General features: G+C 45.0%; 1 protein-coding gene across 1 annotated transcript; it reads right to left on the reverse strand.

Moving 5' to 3' along the window:
- Nucleotides 1-10,311: 10,311 nt before the first annotated feature.
- LOC136356171 (uncharacterized) lies at nt 10,312-18,716 on the reverse strand. Its single transcript, XM_066309753.1, has 3 exons — nt 18,606-18,716; nt 10,457-11,315; nt 10,312-10,352 (listed from the first exon to the last, which is right to left on the reverse strand). Exons 1-3 carry the CDS (start codon nt 18,714-18,716, stop codon nt 10,312-10,314), a joined length of 1,011 nt encoding a protein of 336 aa, XP_066165850.1.
- Nucleotides 18,717-21,839: the final 3,123 nt, after the last annotated feature.

Below are 21,839 nucleotides of genomic sequence, written 5' to 3' on the forward strand. Positions count from 1 at the left end.
GTTTGGCATCTCAGCCATTTTCGGGCAAGTCCGGAAATGATTTTTGAACAAGTCCAGAAACATCCAGAACTAAGTTTGGCCTCACCGCCATTTTCGGAAACTCCAAAAATTATTTTCGGACGTTCAAAACTGAGTTCAACCTCACAGCCATTTTCGGAAATGTGGGGACACCCAATTTAGGCTTGGTGCCCCAAAAATCCACTCATGATCGTCCAGGATTTCCATCACGCACAGATTGATATACAGAACAACTTTCGATTATTTACACAGGTTTGTTTATACAAGCTAAATATACAACTATTAAAGGGTGAAAAGATCCAAACTAATATATCCTTATTTGTAATACAAGAAAAATCCAAACTCCTAAGTTACTAAACTTCAACTAATGAACTCCAAAGAACTCAATGAACTCCACAGGCAAAAGCTCGAGTGTAGACTAGCCTAGACAAACTTGTTGTTGCCGTAGATCTCGCTTCCTTTTGGTCTTCTTGTTAGTAGAAATCCTCTATATGTGAAAATATGCAAGGGTGAGTACTTATGTACTCAGCAAGACATATTATAAAGAATTAAATGTGAGAGATATGAATAAATAAATCAACGAGAAAGTAAATAAGTAATAAAATCATATATTAACCTTGTCCTCAAAATTTTAATTTGAAAACTACTTATACTTCAGGAGTAGGAATCACCCTTATGACACAACTACAGAACCGGGAGTACGGCACATTCGAATAATTTAATTCACCTCTGCAGAGACTGTCCAGCTTTACCCACACAATGAGAACAGTTTGCAAGGCTGAAAACACCATAGCCGTTCGAGAGTCCTACTTACTACTAGTTACTGCACAGTGGGGTTCTGGTTCATCATAGTGGTCGAACTCTTGCCAGGCCTAGGGCAAGGTATCTATATCGTCACACTTTCATGAATCCCACTGTTGTGAAACACTGCCCCCTAACTCCTTACGCATGTTCACCCCAAAACCAGTCATAGAGCCAACCAACAGTCTTTCATATAGTGGGACAATGTACTAGGCTAAGTCCAATTACTTGGTCGTGTGGATGGACGCAACTATGTCATTTCCCATGGTATTAGGGGGTAATTATAATCCGGTTAAACCACCAAAAACTTTCCAAACTCCCCACACCATCTTCATCATTTATCAACATTCATAATCACAATATTCACAATCACAATTTATTAAATGCCTATTTTAACCGGATTCCTAAGTTTGTAAAGATATTTGAATAATAAACCACATTGAATGATGTCAAATGCATCTTTCAATAACCTCATGTAACAATGCTAGAAAGCATTAATAATTACCACAATATTATTTTGAAGTATAACATCTACCCATGAGATGTTAAAAGAGTAAGATATTATACATCAAATTTTAATATGAAGATTATATCAAGTTTTCTATATGATCAATATTTTAGTTATGTCTTGCCTTGTGCCTTAAGATTTGCCGCGGCTTCAGCGTAGCCATCTGGGTCCACGTTAGCTCCTTGGATGCCGATAGAACTTGTTGTACGGTCTAACGTACAAATACCAAAAGATAGCAAATAAAACCTATAAGCAAATTGCTACAAAGAAACGATAAAGCCAAGGAATAAATAAAATTGGAGCAAGGTGAGAGGAGAAGGGAATGGTTCAAAATAGATTTTAGTTTGAAAAACAAAAGAGAGGTTTTGGTTTCTAAAGGTTGGAATGGAGGGAAAGGATAAAATAGATAGGTGGGGTTAATTTGGTGGATTTGGTTTTCTAGCCGGTGCTAGAGTTGGATAACACGACGGCTAGATATTTGGAGTTGGTTAGCCGATGCTAAGGCATAACGACTAATTATCTGGGTTGGTTAGCTGATGCTAAGGTTGGGTAGCATGCCGGCTAAATATCAGCTCGTCCAGTCGATGCCGCAGTCAAGCAGCATAACGACAAGTGAGTTGGGAGATTGTACGGGTTTGAATAGTATTACTCTACGGTCATAAGTGACAGCAGAGCGGCTAGGATCGCACAGAGCCCAAGAGCTAGTGTGCGGTGTGCTGTGGAGGTCGAGGGAGTAGTGATGTCGAAACAAGATTTCGGCAATACTAAAAGGGGTGGCTATCAAGCTAGGAAAGTGGATGGATTTGAAGACAAGGAATTTTATACAGGTTCAGGCCTTCTTATTCAAGAAGTAATACCCTACTCCTGTCCAGGGATGATTCCGCCGAGTGTATTATTGATCGTATGATCTAGGGAAAAAATCGTGCCCCGAGAGGCACCCGGACCCCTCCTTATATAGGGGAGGAGTCCGTATTACAAAGTACAGACCATATCCCTAACGGAATAGGTAGTTACAGAGAAAATACAATCGTAACCGACTAGAACCCTGGATATTTCCTTGACATACAAGTTTAATATTTAACCCGAGTCCCTTTAAAGATATTCTATCTATACATAGCACCCCATACCCAGTCAATTATACATGACGTATAGGTATGGGGTATCCATAATCTCCACAGTAGCCCCTGAGACCTCTTTACAGTCGACGAAATAGTCTTCTAGCATAATCCAACAAGACAATCCGAGTGCTTTAACTTCCTCTGTTTCGGCCTCCCGAGTAATAAATCAAAGACTGTGAAGGGCTGAAAAATAGAAAAAATCAGGTGCATCGACTAGATGCACCTAATTAGGTGTAGCCCCCGACTATGTGGTTAGTTAAATAAAACTAAACATATAGTCAGAGTGCATCAAGACATCCATCTGAGTGGTTTTAAACCAAACGGTCTAAGGCTAAGCATGTGCAGCATCTGATAAAACCTTCTGCCGACTGCTTTTAATACGCCAAAGGAACATAAAGAAAAACCCGAGCGAAAAGCACTCTAAAGGTTTATAAATCAACACAGATGATAAAAGGCCGAGTAAAAACTCTCAAAAGACCTATCAAACGTGGCATAAAATTTGATAAAAGATGAGTATAAATAGCCTAGGCTATGACTCATGCCATAATCAAAATAAGCATATAACATGCCAAATGGATGACTGCATTAAAACCAATCATCTCAAGAAAACCCGAACAGCATTTGCAGCCTAAAAAGGCCTACAAAATTAGTATAACACTTTTCTGTTGGGCACCTTTTTATTCACATCGTAGTATTTCCAAAGAATTATCTAACTGCATCAAAAAGGATTTTAGCAGCATCGGGTCACATCATTATGAGCACAAATTGCCAAAGCAAAAAGCGCCTAAGTCCCTAGGGATCACAACGGGCCACGCTGGTAATAATATTGGGCTGAAGTACTGTACAGGCCCAGGCCCATTAGTACTCCCGATACCCTAACAAAACACCGAAGTCCAAGCGACACTTCGTCTTCCCCGCCGAAACTCTCGCCATTTCCCCACTCCTCGCTACAGTACAAAACTAAGCCGACGAAGCTAGGGTTCATCAATCCGCCCCAATCCATTCCCAAAAATCCCACGAAACTTCTCCGCGCGTCCACCGCACCGATTCCTCATTCCCCTCCAGCTATATCTCGGACCAAATCAAACCATTCAACTCGCATCCATGGCGGAAGAGAGAGAAAGTTTCGAGAGTCAGTGGGCACCCTCCAATGTGACGGAGGAGAATCTGAAAGAAATGGTGGCGCACGGCGTTCTTCCAGTGAAGGAGATCATCGGGTGGCGACCAGCGTTCGGCGAGGTGTTCCCGACCCCCGATACACACGAGGTCGTGGTATTTTCTCACTTCTTTTACGGCGGGTTTTCTCTTCCAACTTCAAGATTTTTCCGAGGAATTCTAAACTTCTATGGAATTAGCCTGCATCATTTTAATCCAAACTCCATAGTGCATATCGCCAATTTTATTCATGCCTGCGAAGCTTTTCTGGGCATTAGGCCTCATTTTGCTTTCTTCCGCCGCATCTTCTTCCTCAAGCACCAGCCGAACAAGAGCAAACCATGCGTTGTTGGGGGCGCTGGTTTCCAACTCAGAGGAACTCTAAGCCAAAAGTATTTCTCCATGCCCTTCAAGACCTCAAACAAAGGCTGGCACGCAAACTGGTTTTACGTTCAAAATCCTGAACAAGCACTTCCCGAGTACTCTTGTCTCCCTCCGGTCTACCAGGACACATGGAATTCATTGCCTATGGGAGATGAGGCTGCTCAAGCAGTGGAACTGATGGAGCGCATTATAAAGCTGAAGGAACAGGGTTTGCAAGGAGAGCAAATCACTCGGCACTTCATCAAAAGTCGGTTAGCGCCAATCAAAGAAAGATCCCGCACAGCTTTTGAGTTTGACGGCAAACATGATCCGAATCGTGAAGATCCAGACTCTCTTGACTTTAAGGTCATGAAGGAAAGGATGTACAAGATCTTCTCAAATGCTATCGTCGTCAGTTATTCACATCTGCTGCCAGTTGTGCCATTCAATGCATTCAACCCTCCTCCGCCGGTACGTAGTCAAACACTACAAACTTTCTCAAAATATAATCTTGTCTTTTTGTTGAATCAGTTGACAGTGGAAGATATTATGTCTAGGAATTCGCTTTGATGAAGTCGGACCCCCCAATCACTCAGCGCCGATCACCTCGCCGTCAAACTGGTCAGGGAAGCGGGGGACCAAAGATCTGGTCTGCAGCTCAGCCCGACACCTCTAATTCAGCCGGCCAGTTGGATTCCCGCAAGAGGAAATTGGCCTTGAGTGATGATGAAGGTGATGATGCTGAAAAATCCAGTAATAAAGAAGCGACTAGAAAACAGCCGAAGCAGGCAAATCCGAAGAAGAAAACATCTAGTCGTCCCGTGCCGAAAATCAGGAAATCTTCCAGGTGCAAATCGTTTGGCGATCTTATCTATGTTAATGTTCACTCATTATTAAAATAGTACTGATAGAACAACTTCAAACTTGTAGGAAGCCATCTGACATAGATCCTTCTGGAAAAGACTCTGATCCGACTAACATGAAAATGGGACCTTCAAAAGAAACTGAGCCGACTACAAAAGATGACCCGAATGGCAATCAGTCGGCAACCGATAATGTAGAACCCAGCAACGAACCTCCGACTGAAAACCGGTCGGCCAAGGCTGGAGTTGGAGCTAACCAGGAGCCCCCGACTGGAGACTAATCTGGTGCAGAATCGCATAGGGATATACCCGAAGTAGAAGCTCAAACCGACAGCCCTCTAAAAAAGGATACCAACATCAATCCAGGGCCTAGCACTTCTGCTAAAGCTCAAGAACCTGCTCGTCCCCGACCAGAGATAATCACAGGTAAATTCATCCTCTGAGCCTATTCTGATTCGATAGACTTTCTCCAATTGTCTTACCTTACTCATGAATATACCAGGCCCAATGATTGGCGGTGAAGAAGAAGTTCTCCGGATACAATCAGCTAAAGAATCTCGCCCGCCTATTTTAGTCAAGTGGTGGGACGATGATATGCAACCACAGGGAATCATGATAAGCAAGCAAAAAGAAGATGAGGAAGTATGCTTGCTGAAAAAGGCACTCAACCAGGCTACTCGCATTGTAAATGTAAGTCCCTTTATACACAGCTTTAAACGCCGATAAATTCTTATTGCAGAGAATCCATCTCAGGAATGAGGCGAAGACCACAACTCTTGAGAAACTAGTTCCTCATCTTGGAACTCTTGAAGCCACTAGAAGCCAGCTACATGAGACTAAAGAGCTCGCGAGGAAAACTGAGCATGATCTGAGGAATCGAATCTCCGAGCTTCAAGAATCCAACTATGAATTGAGTGGTTCGTCCAAAGGTAAATACCATCTCTGTCTGATGTACTCGTGCAGCCTTCCTTGTCATATTAATTAATCAAGAAGCAATACAGTGCAAGCCGCCAGGATTTCCAATTTAGAGAAGCGGGTCCAGGCTCTGGAGAAGGACAAAGCCGAACTAGCGAAGCAGAGGGACTCGGCCCTAAAAGATGAAGGTACTGGTAATTGATTCCTCATGTCCTTATACCCACTTGTTGATACGAATCTATTCATGCAGATCGCAAAATCAAGTCTCAGGCACAGTTTGATGTCTTGGTCAACAAGATCAAGAGGCTTGAAGGGGCCAGGGATGAAGTCGCTAATGCCGCTACCCCACTCGTCCAAGCCATGTTCTTTAATGACAACGGTCCAAGTACATTTGACGCTTCCGAAATCTTCGACAAGCTAAGAATCGCTCCGGATACTTACTTCAAGAATATCAAGGAGGCTGGAAGTATGGGAGCAAGCATGGCATTAGCTATGACCAAATCTTTATACCCGAAAATCGATATCAACGCCATTGATGGGTATGCGGACGGGACGAGCGAAGAAAAGCCCTCGACCTCATCAATGATGCGCAAAAAGCTGCTGACAAGATTGCTGTTGACGTAGTTGAGAGATTCCAGAACATTGACCTTCGGCCGACTGGGTCTGATAACTCCGATGATGAAAAAACGGACACTAAAAGTATTATATTATAACAGTGATTCTGATGATGATGATAATGATGATGATGATGGAAGCTCAATTTGTACAATACTGATGAATTTATGCTGTGCTAGATATTTCAAACTTAGCTCCTGATTTCTTAAAAGCCTTTGTCAAACCTTATTGAGCCTAAAACCCGCAAAAGTTATTAAAAACTTTCAGTCCTCATTGACTAAGCCAAAAAATCAAGCAGGGCAATGATAAATCAAGTAAGCAAATTGAATTGATAAAAATCATATTCCATTATTATTATGGTAGCCCCCGACTGAAAACTTCAAGAAAAAACTTGATGTTAGCAGTCAAAGAGGAGAATACAAAAGAAATGCCTAAGCATAAAATCGACGAAGGTGTTCAATATTCCACGAATTGTTGACAAGAGTACTGTCTCCGCGCTTGAGTCGATAAGAACCTGGTCGAGTGACTTCAGCAATTATGAACGGTCCTTCCCACAAGGGAGATAACTTATGCCGATCCTGTGTGGTTTGAATTTTTCTCAGAACTAGGTCGCCGACTAAAAAGGCTCACGATCGAACATTCCGATTATGATAACGGCGCAACCCTTGTAAGTACCGAGCCGACTGAATTAAGGCTGCTTCGCGGGCTTCTTCCAGTCGGTTGATATCGTCCACTCGATCTTCTTCGTAGTGTTCCTCCCGGAAGTTGCGAAATCGAAAGGATTCAAACTCTACCTCACTTGGCAACATTGCTTCTGCACCATAAACCAAAAAGAACGGCGACTGGCCGGTAGCCCGACTGGGAGTAGTGCGTAGAGACCAAAGTACGGACGGCAGCTGTTCTACCCACTTGCCAGCATAGGGATGCAGTCGGTCGAAAACTCATGCTTTTATCCCTTGAAGTACCATGCCATTGGCGCGCTCGACTTGTCCATTACTCATGGGGTGTGCCACGGAGGCATAACAAATTTTAATGCCAAAGTCTTCACAAAAGTCTTTAAATACTCCGCCGGTGAATTGAGTGCCGTTATTAGTAATGATACGATTTGGTACCCCAAACCGATGTACAATATTGATAAAGAAATCTCTAGCTCTGTCTTGCGGTGATTGTAATGACTGGTTTGGCTTCAATCCACTTGGAAAATTTATCCACAGCTACAAAGAGATGAGTATAACCACCGACCGCCTTTTTGAATGGGCCGACCATATCAAGCCCCTAAACCGCGAACGGCCAAGACAGCGGGATGGTTTGCAACTCCTGAGCTGGTAAATGAGTTTGTCGGGCAAAGAATTGACAACCCTCACATGTTCGCACAATTTTGTCGGCGTCGGAGATAGCTGTGGACCAGAAAAAACCCTACCGATAAGCCTTGCCAACAATGGTTCGTGCAGCAGCGTGATTACCACATATGCCTGAATGAATATCTTTTAGCAGTTGCCTTCCCTCTTCCAAAGATACACAGCATTGCAGGATTCCTGATGGACTTTTCTTGTACAACTCGGTCTCGTAAATAACATAGAGTCTGCTACGCCTGGAAATCTGCTCGGCTTCATTTTTATCTTGAGGGAGTTCTTGTTTGGTCAAAAATCTTATGAGGGGCTCTCTCCAATCGGCTTCAATCATGCTTACGTCTTGAGTGTCCGTGGCTTCAATTGTTCCTTTTCTTGGGCATGGTTGGTTCGTAAAGATGTTCGACGAACACATCAGAAGGGGCTGCTTCCCGTTTTGAGCCAAAATTGGCCAGTCTGTCTGCTGCCTCATTATTATGTCGAAGGACATGGGTGAGCTCAAGTCCATCGAATTTATCTTCCAACTTGCGTACCTCTTGTCGATAAGCAATCATGTTATCATCTAGACAAGACCACTCTTTCATGACTTGGTTAACAACCAACTGAGAATCTCCACGAACTATCAGACGGCGGATTCCTAAAGAGATCGCAATCCTTAGTCCGTGAAGGAGCGCCTCATACTCCGCCACGTTGTGAGATGCAGAAAAATGTATCCACAGTATGTAGCTCAATCTTTCTCCAGTCGGGGAGATCAAAACAACCCCAACTCCAGTGCCTGAGAGCCTCTTCGACCCATCAAAATGCATGGTCCAGTGCTCCATGTTCTCCTCGGGCATGTCTTCTTGGCACTCGGTCCACTCGGCGACAAAATCGGCTAAAGCTTGGGACTTAATCGAAGTTCGTGGCTTGAAGGATATATCCAAGGACATCAATTCTAAGGCCCACTTTGCGATTCGTCCATTTGCTTCACGATTATGAAGTATATCCCCGAGTGGAAACGATGTGACCACCGTAACCGAGTGACCTTGGAAGTATGAGATAATTTCCTGACGGTAATTAAGACACCATATAGTAGCTTCTGAACCTGAGGATATCTTGTCTTGGAGTCATCCAAAACCTCGCTAACGAAGTAGATTGGTCGTTGGAATTTTTGAATATGGCCTTCTTCTTCACGTTCGACAACCAGGACCGTGCTCACAACCTGAGAGGTCGCCGACACGTATAACAGCAGCGGCTCTTGCGGATGTGGCGAGGCCAAAACCGGTGGAGTAGTGAGAAGTTTCTTGAAGTCTTCAAAGGCTTTTTGTGCTTCGGGTCCCCACTGGAAATTGTCAGTTTTCTTCAGCAGCTTGAAAATGGGCATCCCCCGCTCGCCAAGTCGTGAAACGAACCGGCTGAGTGCCACCATGCAACCAGTCAGCTTTTGGACATCTTTTTGGGAGCTCGGCGGTTTCATGTTGATGATGGCGTTGATTTTCTCCGGATTGGCCTGTATGCCTCTATGAGACACCATAAATCCAAGTAGCTTCCCTGATGGCACTCCGAAGATGCACTTTTCAGGGTTTAGTTTCATCCTGAAAGCGCGGATGCTTGCAAAGGTTTCTTCTAAATCCGCAATCAGATCATCCTTCTGCTTGGTCTTGACGACTACATCATCAACATAAGCTTCAACATTGCGGCCGATCTGAGTTGAAAAACATCTCTGAATCATGCGTTGATAGGTTGCTCCTGCGTTCTTCAATCCAAAGGGCATGGTGATGTAGCAGTAGGCCCCAAAAGGCGTAATAAATGAGGTCTTCGAGCAGTCGGATTCTTTTAGTCGGATCTGATGATACCCCGAGTAGCAATCCAAAAAACTGAGCAGCTCACAGCCGGCCGTTGAGTCAACTACCTGGTCAATGCGAGGTAACCCGAAAGGATCTTTAGGGCAAGACTTGTTGAGGTCGGTGTAATCGACACACATGCGCCATTGCCCGGTCTTCTTCCGAACCAGGACTGGGTTAGCCAGCCAATCGGGATGGAGGACTTCTTTGATGAAGCCCGCTGCTAACAGCTTGGTTAATTCCTCTTTGATCACGTCCTTCCTATCTTGTGCAAAACGGCGGAGTCGTTGTTTGATAGGTTTGGCGTCGTCCTTGACATGTAAAGAATGCTCAATCACCTCTCTGGGAATACCAGGCATATCAGATGGTTTCCACGCAAAAATATCTTTATTATTCTGAAGAAATGTGATGAGCGCGCTTTCCTATTTACAATCTAACTCAGCGCCTATTACAGCAGTTTTGGAAGGATCGGAGGGATCTAGTGGAATCTTCTTAGTCTTGGCGTCGCTTTCTTCGGTCTTCAACATCTTGGTCGCAGGCACTTCTCCTTCGCTTGCCATGGTCGCAGCCAGTCGGATCTCTTCTCGGGCGAGTGTGATCTCACGGGTCTGGGCCATCTCGCAACTTTCTTTATCACATGTGACGGCTTGCTTGATGTCGCTCCGTAGGGATATGACTCCTCGAGGACCAGGCATCTTCATCATCATGTAGGTGTAGTGTGGGACGGCCATGAATTTGGCCAGGGCCGGTCGTCCGAGTATAGCATTATACGCTGTCTCAAAATCAGCAACTTCGAAACAAACTTTTTCTGTGCGGAAATTCTCCTGAGTACCGAAAGTAACCGAAAGAGTGATCTGGCCGAGTGGCGTAGCAGATAATCCTGGGATGACACCGTGAAAGGGTGCATTACTCGGCTTTAATTCCGTACGAGGGATCTGTATATCGTCCAGGGTCTTGGCGAAAAGGATGTTGAGTGCACTGCCACCATCAATGAGAGTTCTTTGGAGCTTGACGTTACGAACCACTGGGTCTAGTACCAGGGAGTACCGCCCCGGGTGGACCACTCGGTCGGGATGATCCGAGCGGTCGAACTTAATTGCTATCTCTGACCACCGAAGGTATTGGGGTGTGTTGGGCTGAACTGCGCTGATCTCCCGTTCGGTTAGCTTCTGCTTTCTCTTAGATTCATAAGCCAGGGGTCCGCCGAAGATGTGATTGAGTTCCTTGCGATGATCCTGAAAACCAGTCGGGGCATCGTCTTCATCATCTTTCTTCTTTGATGTGCCTTGATCCCCGTCTGAAGGCTTACGTGCGTTCTTGGCGTATTGCTCCGTAAATTGTTTGTAGATGAAGCAATCTTTGGCCGCGTGGTTGGAGTTGGGATGATGCGGACATTGGGAGTTCATTATCTTGTCGAAGGTGTTGACGCGGGAACGTTGTCGGGAAGATGGAGTAGTTGTCGCCACAAGTTCTTCGGGCTTACGCTTGCGATCCTTGTGATTGTTACTTCTACTCCCTCCTACGGCCGGCGTGTCTTTCTTCGGCTTCCAAGTGGTGCCCGACTGTTTGGACGCAGTAATAGCATCTTCGGCTTTGGCATACTCGTTGGCTTTTTCAAACATCTGCTTAACCGTCTTGGGAGGTTTGCGTCCGAACTTGCCGACTAGGTCCTCGTGGCGAATACCTTTAGTAAAGGCGGCAATGATGACGTCGTCGGTGATGTCGGAGATCTTGTTGCATTGCTCAGAGAAGCGTCGGATGTAATCTCGAAGGGACTCTCCAGACTTCTGAATGATGTTATAGAGATCAAAGTGTGTACCAGGGCGTTCAAAAGTGCCTTGGAAGTTGGCGATGAAGTGGTCACATAGTTCTGCCCATGATCCGATTGTGCCGCGGGGTAGCCCGTGAAGCCAGGACTGGTGTCACGCCCGGAAATTCACTAGTAATTTCCGAACTTATTTGTGCACAAAATCCTCGTCCAAGAATCAGCCGAGGTACACAAACTGACAATTTAATATACAAATCCATCTTAATAATAACGTTACATACTTACAAAAGAAAAGAAAACAGCAGCGGAATAACGATCTAGCGATGGCTTCAGCTCCACTCCCACAGGCAGCTCAACTGGGGTATAAGCTAAACGTCTTCTCCTTCTGGATCCTTTATCTTCAACTGAGGTTTGATGATTATTGCAAGAATGAGCATATGACATACTCAACAAGCCACACAGCAAATATGCAAGTGCACAAGGATACCAAAGGATGGCATAATATAGGCTCATTTGCAAAAGCAGCATTTAGCAAAACATTTAAGAGAAGTAAAACAGTGGAGTAATTAATCAGAAATTTTAATCAACACTGAGCAACACACCCATGCTGCACAGGCCCAACCATCCTGAACAACCATACCCGGCTGTACAGATCTAACTCCAAACCAGGAGCTAAGCAAATTATTACCAGTTATAACATCCATAATTATTGTGAGAGGTGTGAGACTAATCACGAAAAACATTGCTCAACTCGCCCATAACCGCGGGCACGGCTATTCGAATAGTTTTACTCTGGCCAGATGTGTACCACTGTACCCACAAGACACGATTCCACATATGTTGCCATGCCCCGAAATACCACCACGGCATTGCAAAGGGGGAAATCGTGACAGTACCAACACAACTCAAAACAGTGCACCGTTCCTGGATCATAATCTCCCCCTCAAAACCAGAGGCAATGGACTCCCCAGCGACCCCCACGGACTTCTCGCCGCTTCATAGTCTGGCACCCCGCAATGAATCATGCTATACAAAAGGTAAAGCCGTTGCCCATGCTGGCTTGTGGTTGGTATGGTAAATGTCTCACAACAGTAGCTCGCGAACCGGTCTTTAATTGTCATGAGCACAACCATCAAAACCATATGCTCACAACCCACCTTAACCAGATTTTATTTATCAATTAATTAACATCACACGATTAACCATCGTGAGCGACCATTAAATATAACCATAATAATAATATAATATAATATAGTTTATAATTAACCCCTTTAGTTAGCTAATGTTTCTAAGCATGGCTAAGCACACATACATATAGCATTTAGCTGAACCAATCCAATATATAAGGTTCATGCTAATCAAATTATAACCCATAGGAAAATAAAGTCATCTTAGGCCATTAATTAATTGGGAAAGGTTCACCACCCGATGACATTCGAAAACAATACATAGTTGAAATAAAATAATAGCTTTAAATGGGTTCAACATGCTCAAAGGGTTATTTGGGATCTGTGTGACTTGCCTTGAGCTTCCGCAAACACTTCCGAACCTTCCTCAACGAAAACGCTCTTCTCCGGAACGTCGGAAACTAAAGCGAAAGAACAAAATTCAACAAAATAGTACAAAAACAAGCATAAACAGTACATATGGATATTTTTAACTTGTAGATCTTGATTTTAGAAAAATTTAGCAACTTGAACCACCTGAAACGGATCTACGGTTATTTAGTTATGATTTTCCGAAGATTTAATCTATTAGAAAAACTAGAAAAGGGGAAAATGATGATGTCATGATGACGTCATCAATGGCGGCCGGCTCGGATAGCGACCTCGCCGGAGCTAGGGTGATCGGCCGGGATTTTGGAGGACATGTACACGTAGAGGACGACGAGACGAACCCAACGATACTCACCCTCGTGCCAAACGACGACAGACGACGGCCGGCGACGGGGAGGCGACGGCGGCGGCTCGGGTTGGCCGGTGGGGACGGGCTATGGCGGCCGGCGGCGAAGGAGAGGTGGCGGCCGAGCTTCTCCACCTCTTGGCGAAACCAACGGCGGCGACGGCAAGCGACGGCGACGGTGGAGGCGGCGTGGCGGCGCAACCGGAGATGGCTGGCGGCGGCGGCGAGGCTAAGCAGCGGCGGCGCGGCGGCTAGGAGGCACGGGAGAGGACGGGAGTTGGGGCAAACGAAAGAGGAGGACTAGGGGGTCCTATTTAAAGCCTTGGATTGAAGAGATCGGACTCCTCCCGCAAGAAATCGATCCGGGAAAACAAAAACTCGGTTTTAGAGATAAACTCGAAAACGAGTTCGATTCGGGCAAGATACTCAACGATTTGCTCCGATTTTTGGGGGTAAAGATAGAGGAGAACGAGAGGATAAAAACCCCTCAAAAACCCGGACTAAAAGTGGAGAGATTGGGGCGGATTCGGAGGCGGAAGGCGGCTCGATCGGCCGGCTCGGGCACGGCTGCAACCGGCCGGAGGTGGAAGATGAACAGTAGCGCGGGGGAGGTCAAGAAGACTTTTGGGCTGGGCCGGAAGGGAGCAACAAAGGACTTCCAAAATAATAAATTAATCAATGAGATGATCTTTGAATTGTTAAAAATACTTCCAATGCTCAAATAATTTCAAGAAAAATCCTGAAAATACTTGGTCACTCAAAGTACTTAACAAAATTACAATCAGACCATTTAATGATTAATTTAATATTTAAATAATTGCTGAACTTCTCTTTGTATGATTAAAATTAGGAATTGAGCTCCGAAAAATCCGAGAAAGTTCCAGAGAGTATAATTAACCATGAAGAATTTAATAAAAATTAAATCCATCCATGCTTTATATTTAGGAAATTTTATTTCCCACATTTAACTTCACTAGTAAATTAATGAACATTTAATATAAATTCTAATAATAATTTATTAAATAATTTATAAATCCTGAAACGAAAATCAGGATGTGACAACCGGGCAGAATCCGCTAAGGCCACAGGCAGATAATTCGACATGGCTTTGCTGTCTCCTCCTGCTGCGCGGATTGCGAGACCATAGACGGTGAGCCAAGACTCAGGGTTGGTGGTGCCGTCATACTTCTCGATTCCAGTCGGCTTAAAGCCGGCTGGCCAATCCACTCGATGCAGATCATTTGTGAAGGCAGCAACTCCGTCCATATCGTCGTCGTAGCGATCTGGTGAATGATGGGGAGTATGGCCTCTTGCTGCGCGGCGCTGGTTGATGGTGTCGCGAAGATCGACGGGGCGCCTTCGATGTGGGGAGTGTGGTCGTTCAACTCGACGCTCCCTATGTCGTTCGGGAGGCGAGCGGACAGATCGCTCACCATGTCCCCTGCTCCTGCGACTAGGTCCGGCACCGGCGACGCTGAGGCTTGGCTGGTGATAATCTTGAGATCGAAGAGGAGGTACTCGGCTACCAGTCGGGGTGCGGGTACTTGCGGAGTTGGCCGGAACCGAGGCAGCGATCATAGTCTTAGTCTGGTTCAAGATGTTGACGACATGAGCTAACTGTGCGGCGTGCTGTGGAGGTCAATGGAATAGTGAAGCTCCGACCGCTATACGCATCAAGGCGTGGGGTGCCAGGAGCAGCACTTCGACCTTAGGTTTGGTTTATACCGGGCTTTACAACCAACGGTTTGACGTCGGGGATAGAAAACCCCGAACGTCCCCATGGAAGGCGTAAAGTTTCAACCGGCGGCTTTTTAGTGGCTAAAGGGTAATTGGGATAAAAGAAAATATTTGAAAAGTCAAATATAAATTCAAACAGTATTTGAATAAATTCAAGTAAAATATTAAAATAGCAAATTTGATATCAAAATGTTGATTTTGACTTTATATGAATTTAGGTCCAAGTTTCACTGGAATCGGATGTACGGTTTAGGAGATATGGGCTTCTAAAGAATAGAATTTGAATTAAATAGGGAAATTACGAAATAGTACTGTACAGGGGCCCACCTGTCAGTTCTTTGTCTCTTCTTCTTTTCTCTTTCTTCTTCCTCCTTCCTTCCTTCTGCTTTTTCTTCTCTTCCAGAGAGAAGGAAGAGGAGGGGCGCCGATGCTCCGGTGGATGAACGGCCTCGAAGGCGGCGGCCACGCGTGTTCCCGAGCGACGCGCACTTGGGAAGGTCGGTGGATGGCCAAGAGGGAGAGATATATAGCCGGAACGGCGGCGGCAAGGGCTCACCTCGAGCCGGCATGGATGATGGCGGTGGTGGCTTGACTTAGAGGTGGAGGGAAAGGGGAAAGGGGAAAAAAGGACTCGCCGGATGGAGGCGAAGCCGGTGGCGCGAGGATAGGGGAGGTGGAGCTACGGATGGGGAGATCGACCGACGGCGTCGACGATCGACCATGGATGGAGAGAGAGAAAGGGAGCTCGAGGCTCTGTTGATGTGTGGAGAAAAGGGGAGGGCTCGCCTTATATTTATAGGCGGCGAGAGGCGGTGGCTGATGGCGGTTCAGAGGAGAAGGACGATGAGGACACGGCTGCAGCGACGTGGAGGAAAGAATGACGGCGCCGGCTCTGTCCTCTGATTGGCCGACGATGGCGGTTCATCCCTGTTGCTGACGTCGGCGGAATGAAGTGTAGCTGACGCCGGGTGGCGGTTCCTTCGCGTCGACGGCAAGATGGAGGCGACGGTAGCTGAGTCGTGCACGGCGGCAGTAATGGCGCACGGTGGCGGCGCCTGGAAGCGCCCACGGGAGGAGGAGCAGGGAGTCGGCTTGAGTTGGAGGTGCTGGGCCGACTTGGGCCGGTCTGGGCCGAAGGAAGAGAGGGAAAATTGGGCCCAAATGAATAGGAAGGCTTTCTAATTTGTGTAGGGAATTGAGGAATGGAGTTTAAATCCAAATTAATATTTGGAAGAAATTTAAGTGTCTAACCTTTGAGATGAATTTATTTTGGAGATAATTTCCAAAGAGAGATTTCCTAATTATTTGAGTGCAATATTTTAGAGGTAGCATATAATGGAATTTATTTGATGCACTCAATTGAAAGGGTAAGGGATATATGAATAAAATTGAATGTGTAAATAGGAAGGTGGGAAGAAGATAATTAGAGAAGGATAAGTAGGGTTTTAGCCTCAAAATATATGGCATGGGTTTCAAAGAATTGTTTGAGGCTAATAGGAAATTTGGATAACAAAGATATAATCTATTTTCTTAGCACAAGAGCAATATTTATAATAATATTATTCTCGTGCCGGGAAGGGATCAAGTCACAAGAATTAAATTGGCGGCTAGATCAAAAGGAGATATTTGGATATTTGGAATTTGGAAAGGAAACTAAGGATAGGTTTGGAATCAAATGATGGGTTTAAGATCAAAGGGTTGGGTTAACAATTAATTCCAATGGAATCGGAATTGTGGTGGTTTAGGTTCTAATGGAATATTGGAAGGTTTCTTGGACCACAATTCATAAAGGGGTTTTTAAATAAATTTAAATAAAGAAAATCATGGTAAAAAGGAAGTATCAAATCACGAAATAACTGAAGATAGGTTTTAAATAAAAGTCATAAAAGAATTTAAATAAACAAAGAAATTTTATGCAAGTTAGTTTTAGGAGGTCTCTCTCTAATTATATTTTCCTAGGTCTAAGATGTTAATAAGAACATAAGAACCGGCATAATGCATAATTAGAAAATTGTAAATTTTCAGGATGTTATAGACTCCTTCCCGTCCAGCCACGCGGCCCTACAGCCTGGCTCTCCCCCCACACCACGGACGACGCAGAGGAAGCCAGGGGGCCTCGGGGTGCCACGTCACGCCTCTCGGGCCCTCGCGCTGCCTCGCCCCGAGGCCCTCACCCAACCGCCACGTGGCGGGGGGAGCCAGTGGGGCGGAGACCCAGGCTGAACCGCCATCAATGCGCAGCGTCCCAACCGTCCCTCACCGCATTTAATGCGGTAAGGGCGGACGTGCGGCGCTGCCCGATTGACCCACGTCAATCGGGCGTGACCGAACTGTGACCGGCCTATCACCGGTCACGTCTGATCGGATGGGCGGCGGTGCCCCCACATTCCGCCCTGTACTCGGCGAAGTGGGGGCAGGTATGCCCCATCCCATCGAAGCATCATCTAGAGCCCCCTCCACGTGAGATGGACCGCCAAAAGTCTCCATTCATTTAAGGGGAAATGACAAGGGTGTCCCCCCGTGTCAGACGGGGGGCGGCGTTGGGCCCCACTCGAGGACGGACGGCTGCTTAGCTTCCAGGCGAAGGCACGAATGTGGTCCGATCCAAGCGGAGTGGGTCCCCCTCCCGTGAAGGAGTAGGTAGAGGCGGTGCATATGGTATCCCCTTGAACTATAAAAGGAGGACCTTGCCCACCGAAGAAAGGGATGACTTTTAGTTAGCCTAAACCCCATGGGAAGAAGAGTGAGAGTGCTCCCTGGAGTTTAGGAACCTTTGTAACACTGAACCATAAATCCCACACACAGGAGTAGGGTATTATGCTCCATAGCGGCCTGAATCTGTATAATCCTGGCGCTCGCGCACGGTCTCGAAGAACTCCAGGCGGATACACGATCTCGATCAGCGCGCCCTTTCCCCCGGCCGAACTCACAAGAGGGGATCTCTCGATCACCCGCTAGAGAGGATCACTCCTCGACAGGTCTCAACTAACCCCTTGCCTCACTTGTGCAAAGATTCCAGAAGAAGTCTACAGCCTCCAACTCAACACCTCTATGTCATTTTCTAGAATCGAGTGACCACCACGATCCAACTCTCAATTTCTTCTTAAAAAAGACCACAAGTGCAAGTTCCTCTACCTTGGACAACCTCTGAAAACTCAGCACAAACTTAAACACTTACCTCGCTAGGCACATCATTTGCAGATTTGTATCTAGCCTTTACTAGAACTCTGCCCAGGACTCTGTCTCTATAATGCCAGTCCACAAATTCCACGCATAGGTTAGTTATCTGTTCAATAATAGCCCTAGTTTTGAGATTGAGGAGGATGCCCAAAATTAACAGCCAGCCTTCTCTAGTATAAGGTGAGTTTCTCTAGTTAGCTAACCGATCATGCTTAACAAAAGAACCCCGGAAAAAGTTTCCCAAAGAACAGGCTCGCTGGCAACTAGGATATCTCTTTCTAGAATTGACGGAAGCTGAACGATGCACAAGGCTAAAGGGCACCTTTGGATTCTGACCACATGGAGATGATGCTGATGTGTGATGATGTTAGCTACTTCCTGGATCAACTGACCGATCAGATGAGCTGGGGGTTGCGGTTCGATGACCACCGCAGCGAACTCCTCATGAGACCGCGGGAGATTACCTCCTCATGAGACCGCGGGAGATTACCTTGAAGGGTGAAGTCCGCCCTTGGTGTCCTCCCTCCCAAGGGGCCTCAATGTTGGTTCCTTCTGGCACAAACATCTCCGGTCTGAAGTCTGCATCATGCAGATGCGCCATTGCTGGGGACGGAGAAGCGAGGATCAGGGCTGTGAGAGCCTGAGAGGGAGGAAACTGTGCTTCTGGCGAGGAAGGTTGAGAGGAAAGAGCCGTGACTGGCAGAGACGAAGGGGTTATAAAATCTGTCACAATCTAAGGAGCCTCGGGTGAAGGGATTTTGGACCTTAGCAGCCAAATCTTGTTATTCTTATGGGCCATACATGACCGAGCAATGTGACCATAATTAAAACAGGCCCGACATCTTAAGGAATTCGAGCACTGAGAGGAGCAATGCCCCTGGGCCAGACAGCGAGAGTAGATATGGTCCGAGGCAGAAATAACCACTTGAAATTTCAAATTACTATTCCCATTAATCCCCGGATTTGGTAGACCATTATTAGAGGAGTCCACAGTAGTAACAACAGAAGACGGAATAATAGGGGCAATAATAATAAGATAATTCGAATTTCACCTTTTGAAATTAACAATGGCGACTTTGGAGTACCTGATGAAGAACAGTGACGATGATGAACCAAAGAATCACCATTGGGAAAGATTAGTCTCTTGAACACTGAAGGTTTGTCAACCTGATTTTTTCCCTTAGAATGGTGAGTAACCAATCTATCTGCCGAAGGAAGCACATAACCAGGAGAAGCAGTCCTAGATTTTTTCTTTCTAGAAACCAATGTCCAAAAGACTGTCTTCTTCTCTTTGCCAATTAACAAATTCTTTCCTCCAATTGGGACCTCCGTTACCCCCACAGAAAAAACCAAACATGAAAATCCTTGAAGATGAAGTTACGGATAGAATTCACGAATAGGCCAACATCCTTGTTGCAAACAAGGAAAGAGAAACAATAGTTTTTCAGAAGCTTGACACTGAATCCATGCGGGGTGGCACCCAAACAAGCTTGGAGTGCAACGGCCACTATTTAGTAGTGAGCCGAAAGTTGAAACGGGTGAAATCCACAACCAAAATAAAACGGCCGAGAACTAAAATAAGGAGAGAAATGCACAGGACAGCCGAATAAACCAGAGATCCGAGTAGCAAAGGACTTGCCATACTCAAAATTCCAACCATTCGGGGAGCCGGGGTGATAAGATCCCCCATCACCGAGAAGAAAGGAAGAATTACCAGAGAGGAAAACCCAGATCACCATCGCTGCCGCTCTCAACCGGAAAACACGGAGCCCTCATCCCCCTATAGCATCTTTTCGTCTTCCTCACCATGGATACGTTTTTACCATCTACTGATTCAGGAAATGTTACTATAAAGATTAATAATATATTAACAATACAAGGGTTTATTAATAGATTGTATTAATAACCCAAACAGGGGCCTATATTCAGGGGCGGAGTTACATAGAAAAAAACCCAACCGGACTCCGGATACGATATAGGTTTCCTTATCTATTTACATAATTGTATCTAACCAAGATTTATGGGCTATGCCATAGAAAACAAGGCAACATAATCCCATATCCTAATCTATTATATATAATACATAGATTTGGCCCATCTCCTATCTCTAATCGGATAAGTTGGCCGAGTGAGCATGGAGTACCTACAATCTCCACAATTCCCATCTTCCAGAAGCAAGTGTGAAATTTTGTCGTAACACAACTATTAACTGTCATTAGTTTCTAATTTAAAAGATGTTTTTTTGCACAAATAAATTGGCATGATTTAGTTTGACATGCATCATTTCAATCACAAAAATCAAAACCAAGAAATGACCTTATCTGATAATTAATTTGTCAAGCACGTTCTGTCATTGGTCCTTATGGATAAATGACGATGTATTGTTCTCGTCACATTTTTTTTTGAAACAATTCTCGTTACATATTAAGTTAATAAAATTTTCAACGCTCAATGAACTCTGATGGTCATATGAGCTCAACAAATAAATGTAAGAAATACTCCCAAATACTATGTGGTATCCAGGGGCAGAATCAGACATGGGACAGCTAGGGCTTGGCCCCATGCCTAGCTCCATAATCTCCATTATAATCTTGAAAAATGCTATGTAATTTATGAAAATATTTGATATTCTATTAGCTCAGCCCTAGGTGTGGAAATTTTCTGGCTCCGCCACTGGTGGTATCCAGACCTAAAGTGTACGCAATATTAACGGAAAAGATCTAAGGGGGTGTCTAGATCTAGGGGTGTAAAGTTTCGGCGTGTCACATCGGGTATTATATAGGGTGTCGTATGAGGTGTTCGGACACTAAACCGCGAGACGAATTTATTAAACCTAATTAAGCCATCATTAGCATAGGTTTACCGTATAGCACCACATTGTCAAATTATAAAACAATTAGGCTTAAAAGATTCGTCTTGTAAAGTAGTCGCAATCTATGCAATTAGTTATTTTTTTAGCCTATATTTAATATTTCATGCAGATGTTCAAACATTCAATGTGACATAAGACGGGATCTAAACATGCTCTAATTAAATCAATATCTCATCTTCGTTCCATTAACTTTCAAATCAATGAGTGGTCTAAAATATATGAAGACGTGGTTTGAGCTTTTAAAGATAAAAAAACATGGGAAAGGAAGTATGATTTTAATTGTACTACTAATTCTTTATTGCCGATATTTATTTATCAGCCAAAATCTATTGCTCTCTTAATAATAGTACTCGTATTTTTGAAGGCGTTAGGTAAAAAAGTTGGAGTTGGCAGTTTTGCCTGTTACGCAAGAATCTAGACGCAAATCCAGGGTACAATTACTGGGATTATTTTTCTATATCATCAGTGTACAATCTCTGCCGCCCTGTCAAAAAAGAAGCTCTGGTGTGGGCTCTCACCAACTGTTCCACCGCAATAATTGCCCCGGGGGGGGGCCTCGCACAGTGGCAACAGCACAACTCGCCCGTACCAATCCCCCCACCTTTTTATATTATTATTGGCATTGTACCATAAAGCATACAGTAGCACTATATCAGAGCATTCCTCTTGCAGTCTTGCAGCCCCAGTCAACTCCTACCCAAAGACCACCAAAAATAAATGTCATACCACGCAAAAAATACACACTATACTCCAGTACAGTACATCATCTAGTGTTGCAGCAGCAGTGTGTGTAAGAGGAGAGAGAAGCAGTGCCCTTTAAATTCCAAGCTTGAGCTCTCAGGTCCTGCTCCC

This window comes from Oryza sativa, chromosome 4, assembly GCF_034140825.1.
Source record: "Oryza sativa Japonica Group chromosome 4, ASM3414082v1".
Lineage (NCBI taxonomy): Eukaryota > Viridiplantae > Streptophyta > Magnoliopsida > Poales > Poaceae > Oryza > Oryza sativa.

Coding starts and splice junctions, on each gene's coding strand:
- LOC136356171 (XM_066309753.1), bottom strand. CDS start 18,716: ATGGCGCATCTGCATGATGCAGACTTCAGACCGGAGATGTTTGTGCCA. Junction 11,316..18,605: donor GGCGGACTTCACCCTTCAAG/GTAATCTCCCGC, acceptor AACATCATTCAG/AAGTCTGGAGAGTCCCTTCG. Junction 10,353..10,456: donor GGACGATATACAGATCCCTC/GTACGGAATTAA, acceptor TTCGGTACTCAG/GAGAATTTCCGCACAGAAAA.